Source organism: Tachysurus fulvidraco, chromosome 17, assembly GCF_022655615.1.
Source record: "Tachysurus fulvidraco isolate hzauxx_2018 chromosome 17, HZAU_PFXX_2.0, whole genome shotgun sequence".
Lineage (NCBI taxonomy): Eukaryota > Metazoa > Chordata > Actinopteri > Siluriformes > Bagridae > Tachysurus > Tachysurus fulvidraco.
The window spans coordinates 21216199-21236599 of record NC_062534.1 but is presented as its reverse complement, the minus strand read 5'-3'; the positions used below and the strand labels follow the sequence as shown (position 1 = coordinate 21236599).

Below are 20401 nucleotides of genomic sequence, written 5' to 3'. Positions count from 1 at the left end.
CAATTCAAGTTTATTTGTATAGCAATTTTTACAATTGAACATTGTCTCAAAGCAGCTTTACAGAATATAAACATAGAACAAAAGGTTATTATAAAGAATGATATAAAGATTAATATAATACAAAAATTCAAGATTAATATTAGATATATTTACATGTGTTTGTATTTATCCCTAATGAGCAAGTCTGAGGTGACTCAGATGACTGTGAGGAAAAAAACTCCCTTAAATGGTAAAGGAAGGAACCTTGAGAGGATCCAGACTCAAAGGGGAACCTCATCCTCATATGGGTGACACTGAAGGGTGTGATTATAAGTATACAGTCTGCTGAATGTTGTATTGCTGAGGAGGTTGTTGTCCAAAAATGACCACATGGAGTTCACATCTCCTCTTTAGTATAGCAGAGTCCAACTTGAGCTGGGAGATCTCTAGATGCATCAGGATCCTCACAGAGTCGACCTCATCTCAAAGGGGACGTGTACTTATTCATGTAATTGTTTAATCAGCCAATCGGGTGGCACAATACATAAAATAGTGCAGCTATGGCCCAGCAGTGCTCACATCAACGATCGGAATGGGAGATCTCAGTGATTTTTCTGTAACTGCAGATATTTATATAACTGCTGATCTCTACAACAGTTAAGAGTTTATTATAGAAAGGTGCGATTTAGTAAAAAGATCAGTTCTGCAGACAGAAATTTTGTTAATAAATATAAGTCAAGCTGGTTCGAATTCACAGAAAGGCTGCAGTACCTCAGATAGTCACAATTGTGGTGAGCAGAAAATCTGCAATAGCTCCACACTATGTTGGATTTCATGTCTGTCAGCCAAGAAAGATGCAGAATTAGTGGGCAAAGGATAATTACTACTACTACTACTACTACTACTACTACTACTACTACTACTACTACTAATAATAATAATAATAACAACAACATCATCAATAATAATAATAAGAACAATAATACTAATTATTGTTATTATTATTATTATTATTGTTGTTGTTGTTGTTGTTGTTGTTGTTGTTTTTCTTATCATCTATTTACAAAAAAATCTAATGCACCATATTGTTTTAATTATTTCAGTTTAAAGGGCATAATGATAAATTTTAAAACTATAATAATAATAATAATAACAACAATAATAATAATAACAACAATAAATGTTATTATTATTATTGTTGTTATTATTATTATTATTATTATTATTATTATTATTATTATTATTATTATTATTATTATTATTATTATTATTATTATCATCATCTATTTTTATTAGTTTTTCTTTCATCCTTTCTGCTTTTTTCTTTCTAGAAAAGCATTCTAAAGCGCCATCTACCCTTTATTCGTTTTAAGCTGCTCGTGAGCGCCCTCTATCGGAAGTAAAAACCCGTGATATGAATGCGTGAGAAAAAAACTACATCCCGTAAATCAGACTTCTGATGTAATTTTATCATAATTTCACTAGAGGGCGAAAGCTTCGTTAGCAAAACGGTTTCCATGGGAACCCAAGACGCCTCGTGAAGCGCCGCTTTGCGTCCAATGGAAGTCGCTGTGAAAGAGTGACGTAACGAGCGCGCTCTTCTAGCAGTGGCACCGCGCTCGTGCGAGGCTCTGTGCTGAGAAAGTGGCGAGGAAGCGCGTGCACGGGTGAGTGTTTACTCGCACACTGATGATGTGGGGATTAGTGAATGAAACCAGTCACTGTGCTTAATGCTGCTGCAGGTTTGGGGGTGGGGGGTGGGGGGCTGAGTGTCTCACACGTGTGTGTGGGGTTTGTTATACACTGATCTTTGTGTTGTCATCACTGTTGTGTCTCACAATAACAGCTACCTATTAATAACAGGCCAAAAATATTACTGCATAATCTGTTTGTTTTTATTTCGTGCGATATTGTTATTTAATATAATATTATTTATCTTTATTCAATCTAAACTAAGGGTTTTACTGCACAAGAAAGTTCTTCTTAAAACCTATCTTTGTTTAACTAGTTTAAATTTCCCACATTTTACTGTTTTTCATTACTTATAAGATCTCTATCTATCTATCTATCTATCTATCTATCTATCTATCTATCTATCTATCTGTCTGTCTGTCTGTCTGTCTGTCTGTCTGTCTGTCTGTCTGTCTGTCTTTTTTTTATCTGCATTTTTGCAATACTTTGCATGGTTATTGTGTGCAGGTTCAAGTTGCCAGGTGGGGTGTGTGTGTGTGCTATTATTTATTTTTTATAACACCCACACTCGGTTGTCGGGGGCAACTTCACGCAAATTTCATACGTTTCACTTTTTATGTTACTCCACATTTGTTCATATCTTCAATTTTGACAATAACTTAGTCAGTCAGTCTGTGTGTTGGCATGACAACACACAAAGCTCTGTCCTGCTGGGACTTCTTTGTGAACTACTTTTATTGACGGAGCAACAACAACCAAAATACTTCATCATGTTGTATCTGAAATGTCATTTAGGTAAAATCAAATTACATGAAGTGTTTTGTAAATACAATATCTCCCTCACAGTATTCATCATAAACGCAGACTCGATTTTACTTCATTATACCTCAGCGCTGAATTCTGATTGGTCAGAAGGTGTTTCTTACTTTTCTCTCATTCCTGTACTAACAACTTACTTGGAGTAAAAAAAAATAAAAATTTCCACAAAACATACGGTGTGATTATCGATGTTGTAAAGCTTTCTAGAAGCAGATGATTATTCAACATTTCCACAAAGATTGCCCAGGGTCATTGATTTAAAACGGTTTTCCACCACAGTAAAGTCTTCAAAATGGAGGATGTTCTGGTTTCTCGGTATCACCTCGAGCTAATTTCAAGATGATAAATGTGAACAAAAATTTGTGTTTTTTAATAAGTTAAAACTTTGTTGTAATGTAACAGCACCGCATCACACCACCTTGTTTCTTTTATACATACTAAATATAAAGTAACCATTCATTCATTCATTTTCTACTGCTTATCCGAACTACCTCGGGTCACGGGGAGCCTGTGCCTTTCTCAGGCGTCATCGGGCATTGAGGCAAGATACACCCTGGATGGAGTGCCAACCCATCGCAGGGCACACACACACACTCTCATTCACTACGGACAATTTTCCAGAGATGCCAATCAACCTACCATGCATGTCTTTGGACCGGGGGAGGAAACCCACACACACATGGAGGAGGCAGGAATCGAACCCCCAACCCTGGAGGTGTGAGGCAAATGTGCTAACCACTAAGCTACCGTGCCCCCATAAAGTAACCAATGAAAAGTCAAAAAAGTCATGAATACAAACGACATTCTATCATTCTTTGGAACATATCACATATACATGAAGGTGTTATATAATACTTTTGGCTTCACAGCATCACATCTGTGTGTTTCTACGATAACAGCACAAGTCTAGCTGTAAAGCTCTATGAAGTCTGAGCGCACTGGTTAAGCATGTGACATCTCTGCTTGTTTCTGGTCAGGTGAGAAGCGAGGATGTGCGACAGTAATGAAACCCCCAGTGCAAGTCGACAAGGGCAAGTCGTCCTCGCATTTCAATCTCACTTTTAAAACCGCCGTCCAATCAAGATGACTGACGTTTAAAGGAGCTTATTTTGGTGTCGGGTATGATGGAGCTGGGATCAGAAAGCTGTCACAACTTCAACAGCCGTCACCAGCAGCAGAGACGAGCTGTGACTCATTCTCCGGAAGAGCAGAAAAAGGTAAGAGGCAGCCTTCAGGATCATCTGAGCCTTCAGCTTGAAGTGCAAGCTTTAGAACATGGTTTTACATGCAGTCAGAAATAGATCAGACGTGAGAAAAATCCAACAATAAACAAATAGCATTTGTTGGTGGATGTCGAAGCTTCTTGTAGCATGTTTGCCTCGCATTCGCGTTGTAGATCGTTTGATTCCTGCCTCCACTTGTTTTTGTGTGTTCTCTCTGTGCTTTGGGGTTTCCTCCAGGTTCTCCTTTTTCCTCTCCTAATTCAAAGACATGCATTGTAGGCTGATTAGCATTTCTAAATTATCCATAGTGTGTGAATGAGTATGTGTGTGTATGATTGTGCCCCATGATGTGTTGTTACTCCATCCAGGATGTCTCTTGCCTTGTGCCCTGATCCTCCTGGGATAGACTCCAGGTTCTCAGTGCACAAAACAGAATCAATATATAAATATATAATAATAAATAAATTTAAGACTTTTATAAGTATTATTTTGTAAAGAAAAAAAAACAACAAATCAAAACACATTTGGTGTTTCCTTCTCAGGTACAAGGATAACACGGCTACCGTGTAAAAAAAATAAATCTGTCTCTCGTTCCTCAACCTTAATGTGGTTTCCCACTCATGAGCAAAAATTCATTCCAGACCCTGAAACTCCAAAAGCTGAACTTTGTTATTTTAAATGATCCCAATCTCACTGCAATTGGAATCGTTGTTTATTTAAAGAATTATTTATATTGTAGATTGATGACAATCCGGGTGTGTATTTATAGAAAAAGCGTTTGCGTGAGATTTAGCTTGGTTAGCTTAGCGCTAGGTTAGCTTTGTAAAATTACATATGCGGTAGAATTATATGAGTGGATCCTTAGGAAAGGAAACTGTTCTAGTATATATGTTTGTTGTTCTTCTTTCAGCTTCTCCTTGTTTGGGGTCACCACAGTGAATCACATGTTATATTAGATTTGGCACAGTTTATACACCGGATGCCCTTCCTGACGCAACCCTCCCATTTTTGTCCGGGTTTGGGACCGGCACTGAGTTTAACTCTTCAGTGGCTGGGTTAGCTCCCTGCCCAGGAATCGATCCTGGGCTGCACCAATGAGAGCACAGGATCCTACTGCTGGAATACCAAGAGGCTTTGTTCTTCTATATATAAAAATAATAATAACAACATTACATACCTCCATCCTTTTGGACATTCCGAGTAGTACGTGCATATTTCTGCTTATCCAAAACATTAGTGTGTGTTGAGTGAATGAGAAGGAATATTTAACCAGCTCTACCATCTGTTCTTGCATTAGACTGTCTGTTATTAGGAGCTGTGTTCCTCCAGACCCTGTTGTACCCAACAGCTGGGAGAGTGGCTATCGGTCAAGCTCTGATGAAGCCTTGCGCCGTGGTGGCTGTCACACTGATTAGCTAATTTGCAGTGATAAATGAGGGTGAATTGGCCTAACAAATCGGCGGGTGTTGGGAAGGGTTTACATACAGGGGACCTGAGTATTCAGAGCTTGCAGACCGTGACACGAGCAACCTGGGGCCTGATCCCTGCTAGCATCCCCCTACTGATAGATCAATTTGCATGAAATATGTCCTGCATCACTGTCCATCCCTTGGTATGTTCATAGATTTGGTGCAATTAAAGGTAAAAAATGACATATACATAGCTTTCTGTCTCATTCTGTGGATGAAATGTTGTTGTTGTTCTTGTATCTTCAAAGCTGTAACGCTATTCTGTAAATATTAGCGACAATACATTTACATTTTCGTTATTTGGCAGATGCCCTTATCTAAAGCAATTCATCTCATTTTATACACCTGAGCAATAGAAGGTCAAGGGCCTTGCTCGGGAGCCGAGCAGTGGCAGCTTGGTGGACCTGGGATTCGAACCTTGCGATCATTGTTCCAATGCGTTAACCACTACACTACCACCAAACCCTACTCTGAAGCAATTAAACCAAAAAATTTTAGTGAAGGAAAAGACTGTAACATTTACGGCATTTAGCAGACACCCTTATCCAGAGTGACTTAAAATTTATTTCAATTTATACAACTGAGCAATTGAACGTTAAGGGCCTTGCTCAGGGGCCCAGCAGTGGCACCTTGGTGGACCTGGGATTTGAACTCATGACCTTCCCATCAATAGTCCAGCACCTTAACTACCACAATCCTACATATATCCGTTTTCTGTACCTTTTATCCTACACCGTTTATCCTTTGTGAAGAACCCGAAGTCTATCCCAGTGGACTCAGGTCACAAGGCAGGGTGTCAACCCTTCACACATACACATTTTAAAGATTAGCCTCCAATTTATGTCTTCGGACTTACAGAGGTTTCCTGGAGGAACCTGGAGGAAACCTCCGGAACATGAGGAGAACACACACTGTAACATTCATTCATTCATTCATTCATTCATTCTCTACTGCTTATCCGAACTACTCGGGTCACGGGGAGCCAGTGCCTATCTCAGGCGTCATCGGGCATCACTCTGGACGGAGTGCCAACCCACACACTCTCATTCACTCACGCAATCACACACTACGGACAATTTTTCCAGAGATTCCAATCAACCTACCATGCATGTCTTTGGACCGGGTGAGGAAACCGGAGTACCCGGAGGAAACCCCCGAGGCACGGGGAGAACATGCAAACTCCACACACACAAGGCGGAGGCGCGAATCGAACCCCCAACCCTGGAGGTGTGAGGCGAACGTGCTAACCACTAAGCCATCGTGCCCCCCACACTGTAACATGATGTGTGCAAATATATTTGTTCATCATAACTCTTTTGTTCACCTTTGGAATTCTGGAGCTGATACAAATGATAATGCAGTTGCAGTTTGACATCATTTGCATGTTAAGTATAGAATAAAATGTTTTGTTGACTTACTCTTACCACCCTTAAGTTCAATTATTTCCCGTAACACCCTATCCTGCAGTGTTTTATTCCTCAATTTGCCGATGCCAACGTTTTCATTTGGTAAAGAATGAAATGCTTTTAATCCGTTTATAGGTGCATTTAGTATTGCAGAATGACTGAAAGAAGTTATTTCCTGTTAGTTAGTAGATTTCATTTCACCACACATTGAAAATAGTGATACTGTTAGGAACGTACCTAAATGTGAGGCTGAATCAAGAGTGGCAGAGTTGGCCGCCTGGTCATGTTCTCTCAGTCACACACGTTTATCATGTTGGTAAGGAAGGAAAGTGTTTTCTCAGTTCTCCTGTGGTTCAGAAGCACATTTATAATAACTGCAGGAGGGCCAGGGCCTGGCGTTTAAACAAAGAACAGGCTGTTCTCGCTATTCCCGCTAACCCATGACTTACACTTTGTTCTCAGTATTTCACTTTTATTTTTATTCCTTGTATTGCATGTGTGTGTGTGTGTGTGTGTGCTCATGTATTACATATCGGTCTGTATTCCAGCTGGATGAAGATTTTGAGGTGTTAAGGTACTTGTGCTTGATTGTGCCTTGTACAATAATAAGTTGATGTTGAGATGATTTAGAGTTAATCCTGTCAGCAGCATTATCTTGAAACGTCTGACGTTGATCCTAATCTCATTATCTGCACTGGAGACCCGGAGAACTAAAGAACTCGCCGTATCTGTGGGAAATAAACTGTCGTTGCACATCAAGCCCTTTTTTACATGACTCTCAAAGACAGTTGAGGAGAACATCCCTGAAATTCCAGCACGTGGACAGCTGAACTGGGACGTTAAAAGTTCTAGGTCGGATTTCCCGAAAGCGTCGCAGCACACAAAACATCAAACAGTAGATCGAGCATCGCAATGAAATCTCTCTCTCTCTCTCTCTCTCTCTTGTGTTCTCTCTATGTATCTCTCTCAGTTTGATGAGCTTAACATTTTTGCAGTGCTTTTGGGAGTTTTTGGGTTTCCTCGCATGGCGACTTGGCACACAGTTTGAAAGCTTGAAGCTAAAGCTGAGCACTTTAAGGTAGAACCCTGGAATTACTATTTTTTCAGGTTTCTTCAGTCTGTAATTAAAGGATATGCTGAAGCTATTCTGATAGTTCTGAAGAAACTTATGTAGATTGTGGGGTATTTGAGAATGTTACTGTTAGTTTGTGGTCCAAAACCTCACAATAAATTCAAACTGAAATCCCCTGCTGTCTTAGTCGAAGGATATAAGCTACAAATAATACTTCCTTTCATAAATCTAGCCTAAAAAAATACTGTATAGTAGTTGAGAGAAATAATGTACAACATTTTACATTCATCTCCAAAATCAGTTAATACAGCTGCTGTCAATCTAGCTAATGGGGTTAACCAATAATAAACCTATATCTGAGACACAATCTTTACTTTTCTTTTCTTATTTCACTGATTCAGGACACAGTGCAAATTACTGGAATATATAAACGTGAACACTGTGGAACTCTGTGTGGAACGTTACCATGAAGGCGGCCATCTTGGAATCCAAAATTATGCTAACAGAATGATTCATAAACATGGCTCATTTCTGATGACTTCTTTATTCAAATATAATATTGTGTAGCATCGTTTTTTATTTTATTTTTTATAGACTTTTTTCATTGTCCTGTTTTTAACTAAAAACATTTCCAATGAAATTCAGTCAGGATGTGTGCTGGTCTGTTTGTTTTTTTAACATGGTTTCACACGTGTACATTTGAACAGGATTTCATGATTTTGCGAAGTGCGGTGCATGATGTCTGAAAGCCAATGTTGACATTTGAAATCCCCAAATCAAACACGCCCTAACCCAAATGGGTGTCGCCCATGTTTTGATAGCTCCACCCACACATACATACTATTATGGCGGAACCTGCTGGGGCAGCTGGCCGAGGGGATATTTTTATCAATACATGAACTCATTGAGTAATACTATGGTAATACAAATGTGTTTTTGTAGTACTGTGTGTTGTACCATGAAAGGTTTAGCTCCGTTTCACGCGGAAGATGTTCAGTTCTCTCCAGCGCTGGAAAGCTGATCCTATATTAACACGGGTCCTACTTCTTGCCTTATCGTAAGCCTTTTTTCGCTTTTCCTTTTTATCCACCATGTCAATGTTTCAATGGCTTTCGGCTAATGTCAGACATGTGCACTGAACACTCTCTTCGCCGCATATTGACAAGACACGCCCCTTTCTGCTCATTGGCTTCGTGTTTGTTTTGTTTGTCGGCACGACTCAATTTTCTGAAGCATTTCTAAAACATCGTGCACTCCGCCTTTAACGCAAAGTCAATCAAACTTAGTGAGATTCAACTAAGTAAAAAAAAAAACAACAACTCTTAGGCAGATGTATAGAAAAACTGTTTACTGTATACGCTGCTGTCATATGGATTAGGGTTAGGGTTAGCAATGTAATGATTAGCGATGTAATGATCTCCTACTTTTGAATCGGTTCAAAACATGACAAAATCTATTAATAAAGGTGCCTATATAAATTTAGATGACTATTTCAAAATCTATTTTTGTCAGCCAAGTATATTATTTATTCATTCGCTTGATTTAACAGCAGGGGAAAAACAAGATGTGGTAACAGTCCCCTTGGCCACCTTTGGCAGTTATACTGTTGGATTTGTCAGTGGAAATCACCATCTGGAAACCTCCAAACCAGCCCTCGACTCCTTATAGAGTCTCTTAGATCCAAAACATCTAGGAGAACTATAAAAGCTAGGTGTTCTGTGTTTGTGTGGTTACGATTCATCAGTTAAAGTGTATATATTCAAAACGCAATACCGTGTTTAATTCTCTATTTATGACGTACATGAGATCAAACCAAGATGACTTGGTCTACTGGAATGGGTCTAAGTCCTGATTTGACCTTGTGTTGAGGCAGAGTCATATGAGAATTTAAACAGAGACATGCTAAAGGAATGCTTTAGTGTGCATTGGTCAACAAAATATGATTAAAATAAACTTAATGTAAACAGGTTTATAAGAACTAGATTGAATGATCAGTTCAAGGAGCATTAATGTAAACCAGTTATAGCGTGAAATCTCACAAGAATGTTCTCTCTGATGGGAACTACAGTTTAACTACAGTGTGACAATGACGATTTGGTAATGTGTCTGTTGGAAACCACGAGTCATGGGTTTGATTTACAGCTCCGGTGTTTGATTATATTCAGGGGTTTAAAAATACTCGCGCGAATCATGTCGGATGCCAGGATCAGGTGGAACAGATGTACGCATTTGAATGAAGTAAATTCAACAAAGTTTTTTTTTCAGTGTGTGTAGTGTTGCCGTCTTACAGCTTCCGCATTCATCCGTCTGTGTAAAGTTTTGCATGTTCTCCCCATGTTTCTTCCAAGTTCTCTGGTTTCCTCAAAGCTCCCAAAAAACATTCCAGTAGTTAGACTTGGGATGCTGAATTACCCCTAGGTGTCAAAGAGTGTGCAAAGTTGCATGTACATGGTGCCGCTTGATAGAACGTTATCCCATCTAGGGTTTATTCCTCAAAATACGATGTTCACTGGTTCGTAATTTGAACAAAGTCAAGGTGATTCAAGACCAAGTTGCAATCATGGGCATCTGTCTCACATATCATCTGTCTCACATACCTTCTGCTGTCTTGAGTCTGAAGTTCTGAACTCCATAGCAGCTTTTATTGACTGACTGACATGTAGAGTGTCACGTTTAGGGGCGTGAAAATAGTGACGTGACGTGACATACGGCTAAGTATGGTGACCCATACTCAGAATTTGTTCTCTGCATTTAACCCATCCAAAGTGCACACACACAGCAGTGAACACACACACACACCGTGAACACACACCCGGAGCAGTGGGAAGCCATTTATGCTGCGGTGCCCGGGGAGCAGTTGGGGGGGATTCAGTGCCTTGCTCAAGGGCACCTCAGTCGTGACCGGCCCAAGACTGGAACCCACAACCTTCGGGTTATGCGTCAGACTCTCTAACCATTAGGCCACGGCTGCCCCCATATATAAAGTCGATTCACCACTAAGGTCACAAAGCAGCCACAGATCATTCATTTAAGAAAACCGTGCAAATGAATGAATGATTGAGTAGCATGAACTTCACATCATTTGGAATATCCAACATATAGCTTATCCTCGTAAGTGCTTGTTGCCACAATTGTAAACACGACGGCTTCCTCCTTCCATGAAGGCAGCCCAGATGTCTCCTGGACCTCCTGTAGAATCAAAGCAATCAGATGACGACTTCAAAACTCCCGAAGTGTTTCGGAAAGACACAGTCGGCTGGCTCCCTGTGCCTCAGAAGAAGCATGTTGTGTAGCTGTCTTAAGGTAGCTGTCATATGATAAAGAAGAACTAACTGATGTGGGAATTGGCTGAGACTAAATTAGAAAATCTGGAATAAAAAAAAAGATGGCTAGCTTCTAAATGAACAGCGTTACACATGCTCCAATCTCAGACATCCTCACAATGTCTGAATACATTTCCGACCTGAACAATATTAATCTTTTTTAGTTAAATCTTAGAACATAGATTATGCTAGCAACAGTTGAAGGAAGGAGGAAAGAAGGCTTTTTGATGAGATGACAGTCAGGGTAGTTTTTCACACATTGTCTATGATCCCCTTTCTGACTCTTTAGCCTTAGGGTCAAGCAGAGGATTTCATTAAAACTACAGTACCTTCTAACTCCATCTCTGAGCTGGTGTGACTTTCTTAATGCATTCCTTTTTCTTTACTATACAAAGCGGTACATTTTTGCTTGGTACTGCATTTTGAAAAGATTATAAAACTCCTGAAATTGCTGATGTGATCAAAGGCCACTTGGGTTTTTGTTCAGTCAAAATATTAGTAGTTTATGGCAGATGTTTATCTAGTCAGTTTATCTGTCGGCTTGCTCGCTCTATGAAAGCTCGAGCTTTCTGCGCTGTTGGTTGTTACCCTCTCAGCAGGACTTCATTGTGATTTCAGTCCTTTGCTCCTCTTGTCATGCTAATTCAGATCATTTTTTATTCATTTCTTTTCTGCATCATCCGAAGTGGAAGGGAGGAAAAGGGCTAAGCTGAGGCCAGGGCAGTTTTGGCCATTTGCATTTTATCGAATGTTATCATTCTACACAATACAAGCATATCTCAACCAACACTTCTAATAGGATATAAAATAGGTCAAATATTTTTAAAGTGATATTGTGTTAGCAGGTAACACATTGGATGTATAACATATACTTGTTTACAATATTTATATAACTATTTTATTATTTTTACTCTGAATGAACTTATATTTACTTTTTAGTCTGAATGAACTTATTTAGGCCACGATTTCGAGACTTCTAGCAATTATTCTCTGGTCATTCAAGTTTTGATCCGTTACAGATTTACAAAGTTACACCTTCTTCAGGAATTACTGAAAAACATCTGAAGAACCAACCTTGGAACATGGTTACCATGGCAACACTATGTGTTTATTTGTTATTGTTTGCTACCAAATGATCGTCTCGTATCAATATACAAGGCCATCGGGGTCTTTCATTACTAACATTTTGTAGTTATTTTTATTCTGTAATGAGTTGAACTTTCTTTATGATTGTTAAATATTTCGGAGATGCCAGCATCTACGGATAAGAGCTGAAGTATTTACAATGTCTGATCCTTTCTGTTTTCAGCTAAAGCACTGGTCAGACCAAATGCTAATAAAATTCAACTGCCAGAAAAGCTAGTTCACTGAAGCGGAAAGAACACGGAACACAACGTTTGTTTTGGGTAGCTGTTACCTTCTCAGATTTTATCTAGGTGAATTCACAAGTTGTCTTACGTGCTAACAGTGACAAAATCAGCAGAGTCGTGGCATCTATGGTTAATAGAAATGCGGCTGAATTTGTTTTTACTTCCTGCTACGAGTTTCCGTTTAGCAACCTTGGCTCCTTTGTTACTTATTCAATTCAATTCTATTTATTTGTATAGCACTTTTTACAAATTACATTATCTCAAAGCAACATAGAAAAGGAAACATAAAAACTTATCCAAACAGCATTTCATTGAGGATGAATATGTGTGTCATCCAACCTCTAGTCATTATTTGGTGTGAAAAAAAATGTCCATTGTTCTGCAGGATCTGACTTTTATTCAAACATTTTCCAAACAATCCAGTGGAGTAAGTAATCATTAATACTAGTGACTCGTCCATTCAGGTTCTGAACAAAGTCAATGCCCTCTGAAGGTACGGCAATGTAGAATGACACAGTAACCTGTTCTACATCATTAATCAGCTGCAGGCATATCTATAAAATGCACAATTGCTGCCTTTCAGAAAGCTTTCCAAGGCATATAGTTTCCAATTACAAATATTTTTATGGATTTAGAGCCTTGAATAATTTCAGATCATCTTGAAAAAAACATGATCATCAATTACATTTACAGCATTTGGCAGACACCTTTATCCAGACTTACAGTACAATTAAGGGTTAAGAACCTTGCTCAGATGCCCAGCAATGGCAACTTGGTGGAACTGGGATTCAAACTAGCAACCTTCCAACTGACAGTCCAATGAGCTACCACTTCAATTAAGGCAGACCATTGGTAAACCAATTAAGGTAGACATTGCTTGTTTATTATTTTTAAACACTCAACCAAAGGTCATATGGCTGGTAGGATATTTGTACGATTTGTCTGTTTGGTTTGTTGTGTTTTTCTGTTTTTTAATGACCTAATGGAAAGCACATTGGTCAACGGAAGTTGTAATTAATTGTGCTATATAAATAAATTGTCATTGTCATTCAAGATCTTGAGTGTCTGAATCAAGAGAAGTATTTTGAGTTTCCTGCTACCAAAAGTACCAAGCATAAATGTGTTAGAATGAGGAAATGACCACAACAATCCAGGAATGGAACTGGTCTATTCTTCTGTTTTAGATAGACCTTGACCTTAGCAGTTAGATAGCATTACTAGTGAACTGTAGACCTTCGTAGCATCTAGGCCCTAGGGCAGGGGTCGGCAACCCGCGGCTCCAGAGCCGCAAATGGCTCTTTCATCCCTCTGCTACGGCTCCCTGTAGATTTGGAAAATAAATATTTAATTTAAATATATCATATTTTAGTTAGTTAGTTTTGTCGCTCAAAATATGCGTCATAACCGCCGACTTCGAAATCCGACACAGAAGCAGATGCAGTTTTGGTTTGCTGCAGCTGGCAAGTTAAAATTTTGATGTCATGCAGGGCTGTCAAGTGTCACGCATTGAGAGTGACAGTCACTCATTTGGGTCTTTTCTCACGCTTTCCCGTCGCACATCGTATTTCTCACGCAGAAAAACTTTTTGACTATTTATCATATATTTAATAAACCACAGCGCCCAAAATGTATCAGCCCGCACCGCTGTCTCTATGGAACCGGGCAGGGTTCCATAGAGACAGCGAATCAAGCTTATCAGCCAATCAAAAAAGGTTACACAATAGCCAATCAGAAAATAGCACTATCTGGGAAAGATTTAACGCAACAACCAATGAAAAAATTGGGGTTGCGGTGGGGGGACGGGACGTCACGCTTGTCTGTCTTCAAAACTTGAGAGCCCTGGTCATGAATACGAAGAGGCCTCAATTAGACATTGAACATTAAAAGTAACCTTCAACCCAGCGCTCCTTTTTCTTAAGGTTAGTTCAAACTGTTGAAAATATTTTTGTTTGCTTGCAGAAATAAAATCTTATTTACTCGTTAGCAGTTCATTGATTTCATAAAAGAACACACTGCAGTTTTTTCTATACTTTCCATAAAGGTAAAAAAACGATATATGCAGCGTTCTCTCCATTTTAGATGTTAAAAGGGTTTTGTGGCTCCTTTTTTTTTCTGAGGAAAACGGGTCCAAATGGCTCTTTGAATGTTTAAGGTTGCCGACCCCTGCCCTAGGGGGATCCCTGGACTGAGAGCCACTACTGAATACAACCCGTAACTCTTAACTTGAATTGGTCTTGAAAGGAGTTACATTTTCTGTCAAATTAATAAATGCTCAACTAGAAAAGTTTTTTTTTTTTCCTAATCCACAAACTCAAAATCTCCTGGGTTTCTTGAACTGTAAATAATAAGCTCCAAGTTCCTGTCCAAACACATAGACTCTATAAAGTTCCACTCGCTTGCTCGTCTGCTTTGATCAGTCATTGGGTCCTCACATGAGAAGGACATGACTATCCAGGCACGAAAACATCTAGGTTTTGAAGAGTTTCCAAATTTCACAAACTTTATAGGAGTAGTTCATACTAAGATGATGTTCAGAGTTGACTCAGACTCACCTAAATGCTGTGGAGGTTGACAGGACCAGTTATCATTGATGATTGTAAACAGAATGTTCTATCAATTTGAGCACAGTTCTATAAACAACAGCACTTATCTATGAAGTTTAGTTCATTGATGAATTTTGTCTGGTAGATTTAATAAATAATAAATAATAGATGAAACCTCAGGAATGTCTGACACTCAGATTAAGGGAAGAAGAGATTAGTATCAAGGATTTTTTAACTGATGCAGACCAAAAACCAGCTTGAATCATTATCCTGCGTTACAAATCCCAACTAAGCAAACTTCTGACGAATCCAAAGGTTTATGTTTAGTGTATGTGTTTGCCAAGTATGTTCTTCATTGGGACTCAATTTGTAATCCCATAATTTTGGCAGAAATAAAAATAACAGGAGAAATGTTGTCTGTAGGTGGCACTAGAGTAGCAGTTGAACTGTTTGTATAAGAACGGAACTCTGTTATATTTTGCATGTGTTGTTATTTTTTGCTTCTTGATCCCAGAACCATCAGATTATCTTTTCTAACTTGAGTTATGATTGATATCAGATTATGTGGATTTATTACTATATAATAGACAAAGTCATTAATTCCAGACTGTGTATATTTGGACATTAAAGGTTTATTGTTATTTTTTTTTTAGATTTTTAATAGAAATGCTAAAAATTGCTTCCCCCCCATGCAGAGAGAAGATGGCCACTGTTCTTTAATCACAGTGAAGAAGGTGTGGCCTATGTGTCTTATTCTCGGTGAAGGAGGTGTGGCCTCTGTGCCTTATTCTCAGTGAAGGAGGTGTGGCCTCTGTGCCTTATTCTAAGTGAAGGAGGTGTGGCCTCTGTGCCTTAGGGAAGGAGGTGTGGCCTCTGTGCCTTATTCTTAGTGAAGGAGGTGTGGCCTCTGTGCCTTATTCTTAGTGAAGGAGGTGTGGCCTCTGTGCCTTATTCTTAGTGAAGGAGGTGTGGCCGATCTGCCTTATTCTCAGTAAAGGAGGTGTGGCCTCTGTGCCTTATTCTTAGTGAAGAAGGTGAGACCTCTGTGCCTTAGTGAAGGAGGTGTGGCCTTTGTGCCTTATTCTCAGTGAAGGAGGTGTGGCCTCTGTGCCTTATTCTCAGTAAAGGAGGTGTGGCCTCTGTGCCTTATTCTCAGTGAAGGAGGTGTGGCCTCTGTGCCTTATTCTCAGTAAAGGAGGTGTGGCCTCTGTGCCTTATTCTCAGTGAAGGAGGTGTGGCCACTCTGCCTTATTCTTAGTGAAGGAGGTGTGTCCTTTGTGCCTTATTCTCAGTGAAGGAGGTGTGGCCTCTGTGCCTTATTCTCAGTGAAGGAGGTGTGGCCTCTGTGCCTTATTCACAGTAAAGGAGGTGTGGCCTCTGTGCCTTATTCACAGTAAAGGAGGTGTGGCCTCTGTGCCTTATTCACAGTAAAGGAGGTGTGGCCTCTGTGCCTTATTCTCAGTCCTCTGCTCTTGTCCATATCTGTATCAGTACTGGTCTCAACAAATTCCAAAAATGCTACTCCTACCAGGTCTTAATAAAACGTGTCGATGCTTCCCTAGGTTTTATATTCGTGGATTTACGAGGCCAGTTTAGATTTAGTAGTTTTATGCTTAGTGTAAACCTTTGATCTTTTTTGTAGCTTATTTTATAAGCATTACATTTTCAATTTACAAAAAAAAGGACATCTAATGTACAGGGATTTTTTAGAAATATTTCAAATTGTTTCTTTACGGGTCAGTTACAGTGTTCAGAAGGAGCATTATAATAAATGCAGTGTAAAAAGTTTATGGTATGTATTTCAATTTCCCAGCAAAATGTGGTAATGTGTGTTGTTTCACTTACCCTGGCATTCGTTCATTTCCTGACTGTAATACAGAATGTGATTATCAGCTAATTTTATCACATCCCTCATCACCCTTTGAACATTTGGCTTTTTATTCACACTCAAACTCTGTGTAAATGTGTTTAACCCTCACAACTCAAATAATAGCTCTTGTACTTTTGTGTATTTTAGTAAATGACATCATTCATTGATGGTATTTGAGTTTTGTGTGTTTCCTGCAATTCGATTTTAAGAGCATTTCAAGCTCAGAATGAGCTGTGTGTCTTAGACAATATCAAAAGCTTTGTGCGCTTGGCATCCTTTAAGCCTACATTCGACAAACCCAGAATTTGACATTAATCGGACGGTTTGGTTTTATATCGCCATGCTCACCGGATAAACTGGAGATTGATTCAACATGTGTGCTTTCTTTTCTCCTTTTCCCCTTTCCACCAAGACTTAATTCAGTTTTCACTGGCAGAGACAGTAGTGCTATTCACAACTGTGTTGGATTCTGGTTCCTCCTTTTAATGATTTTTTTGTCTGTTTTTAAGCACTTCGCTCAGCAGGTCTGTTGTTCCTCGTGGATCATTGGCAGGTCGTGCCTGGAATATTCTTCCAGACCGGATCGGGAATAGCTTCTCAATGAGTGTTTTAAAATCCAGATAATAAATAGAATTGTTTAGCTTTGCCTATTCTTAATTTATTAATTTATTGAATGAGAAATGCCCTGTGATCTATCTATATTGGTTGGTTTTCACGAAGGGCAAAATTATATATGGCCTTATACTGATTAGTTTTTTTTTATCCAAATAAATCAGTATATCAGTATAACAGTGTAAATGTATTTTAGGTATCACACTCCTAAATACACTCAAAAAAACTAAACTCCTAAACACACTTGTTAAGCCCATCTTGTGTCCACCCTGTACACACACACACACACACACACACACACACACACACGCACACACACACGCACACATAGAGATGCTTAGCACTTGTTGGCCCTTTTGCTTTCACTCTGCGGTCCAGCTCACCCCAAACCATCTCGATTGGGTTCAGGTCCGGTGACTGTGGAGGCCAGGTCATCTGGCGCAGCACCCTATAACTCTCCTTCATGGTCAAATAGCCCTTACACAGCCTGGAGGTGTGTTTGGGGTTATTGTCCTGTTGAAAAGGTGTGTGTCCAAACTTTTGGAAGGTGTGTCCAAACTTTTGTACTGTACATCCAAATACAAATAATGGACATGATACAATAATGGCAAAAGTATAATAATTGTAGTAAAACATACATTACTCAATGAAAGACGAAAAAGAAATATGGCCTTATAGTGATCTTTTTTTTTATTCAAATACAACGGAGTATAACAAATAAAGGCAAATGTATTTTAGGTATAACTAAAATAAAACACTCCCAAACCCCTCCACCCAATTGTTGAGCCCATCTTGTGCCCATTCTGTGCCCAGCCTGTGCATGGACACACACACACACACACACACACACACACACACACACACACACACACACACACACACACACACACACACACACACACACACACACATATACACATTTAAATACTTGTAAACATACATACATCTATATACAAATATATACACTTAAATACAAAAAAACTAATAAACAAAAACTTAATGCACAGAGATGTGTCAGTATTTCTTGATTGATATATTTACAGATCATCTCTTTTCAGACGCTCTCTAGCTCGCATGAGTAGAACTAGAACGATGACCTTAATTACCTTACTTGGTCATTTTTCATCTCTGTATACACGCATAGTCCAGTGAAATGCATTTCGTTGCATATCTCATCTGGGAATGAAGTTGAGTTTAGAGTTCAAGGTCAGTGATGGTACAGCACCCCTGAAGTTGTTGGAGGTTAAGAGATTCAATCAAGAGCCAAAAATAGCAGCTTGGGGGGAATTGCAGGGATTTGATCTTTTAGCCTTCCAATCGATCCTGAATTTTTACATTCAAACTTTTATTTGGAGAGATTTGATTGGCAATGTATTTTTTTTAAAGAACATTTAAAAATTAATATGGATTTCTTACCCATTTTTGGACTAAACAATATAGTACTTCGTTTCTGCACTGGTCGTTATGTTTTGAGTGTACACTGTATAGTGAATAGGAATTCCTTCAGACTTGGGTCTCGCTGTGTATTGGAAAAGAAATATAAATTGCCGTGTGAAGACAAGTTGAAGGGGGATCCCTGGTAATGTCAAAACTAGATATCAGCAGCAAAAACATACGGAGTAATCCATTAAAATTTAGGATTAGCATACAAAGCTTTTTGTGCATTCTGCTTGTAGATATTGGAAATAGCCTGCATTTAAAGAAATTTAAGTTTTAATGGATTTGAAAGTCCTGCTGTAAAGTGGTTGGCTGTGTCTCAACTGGTTTGGAGGGTGACTCGATACACGTAGCCTAATTTATTTACTACATAAGGAGAGGCCGAGAGTGTTATCGTGTCTGGATTTGAGACTGAGAACGAGTTAGGTGTAACCCTCTTTTCAGGGATGTCTTGTTTAATCTCTTCAACAGAGCCCTATACTGTTTCTCTCTGTGTGTCTATGTGTGTGTGTGTGTGTGTGTGTGTGTGTGTGTGTGTGTGTGTGTGTGTGTGTGTTTGTTTTCACATCTATTTCCTCCGGGCCAGTGCCTCCTCACGTGCTGCTTGGCTTTGCTCGGCTATCTTCTCCTATTTATATATCCTCTCTACTGATGGCACTTCACTTCCTCTGAAGCAGCCACTAAATGTCACACAATTCATGGAGGGACTGCAATTCAGATAGATCCAGGATCCTGATTCATTTAGATGGTGCAACTTTTCAAGCCTAACCTATCATAAGCCAATCTTTTTATTAAATACATGAACACAAAGAATAATAATTTATTACCACTTAGATCACTTGAAGATCACTTGCAAGCTAAAGATCTTTGGCCCGGCTAAAAGTGCTTGGAATGTGCTGAGAACTTCCATGTCTCTTCCATATGTTTGAACAAAGCAGACACTAATTATACTAATCTCATTGTTTTTTTCTTTGATGAGTCTTTCTCCTTTCTTCTTTTTCTACTTCTTCTTGTTAATGCTGTAGTTTTTTTTTTTTGTTTTATTCTGACAGGAAATCAAAAATAACATTTTGCTTTTATGTTGTGTTAATTAATGGTTGTGTATATGTGTTATTCATAGATTGTTTACATACATTTCTAATCAAAATTAAACCAACAGACAGTTAAAATGTTGATTAAGAATTCTGTCTATCACAAGTCATTTTTAGCCAAAATTCGAATCCTCATAGTAGCTGTTTCTTTCTTTCACCTATTTAATTATTTCAGATTTAGACAGGGCTTTACTGATCTCTCTGGCACTTAACTAGTCTGTTAAGATACCGTATCTCTCTCTGTCTCTGGATCCTGAAGCTCTGTAGCCTGTCACTAACAGGGTTCAGCTGATCAAGAGGCCTTCTTATTGCGGGACATAAGGTCAGCATGTGCCAGTGGTGCCACAGGGTATTGTCAGATAATGCATACAAAAGCTATCTACAAACAACAAACCAACAAACCAGTCAATCAGCCTACCTAATAACCAACCAGCCAACCAACCAACCATCCAACCAGTCAAACATCCAACCAACAAACTTCCTAACCAAACAGTC

The 20401-nt window shown here is 39.0% G+C and overlaps 1 protein-coding gene across 1 annotated transcript in view; it reads left to right on the top strand.

The window, feature by feature from the left end:
• The first annotated feature begins 1560 nt into the window (after positions 1–1560).
• The window catches only part of nav2b (neuron navigator 2b), a 121793-nt gene continuing 102952 nt past the window's right edge, over positions 1561–20401 (top strand). Inside the window, exons 1-2 of the mRNA XM_047802364.1 lie at positions 1561–1646; positions 3468–3707. Of these exons, the coding sequence (XP_047658320.1) occupies positions 3612–3707 (96 nt within the window). The 5' untranslated portion in view covers positions 1561–1646; positions 3468–3611. The remainder of the gene's footprint in view (positions 1647–3467; positions 3708–20401) is intronic.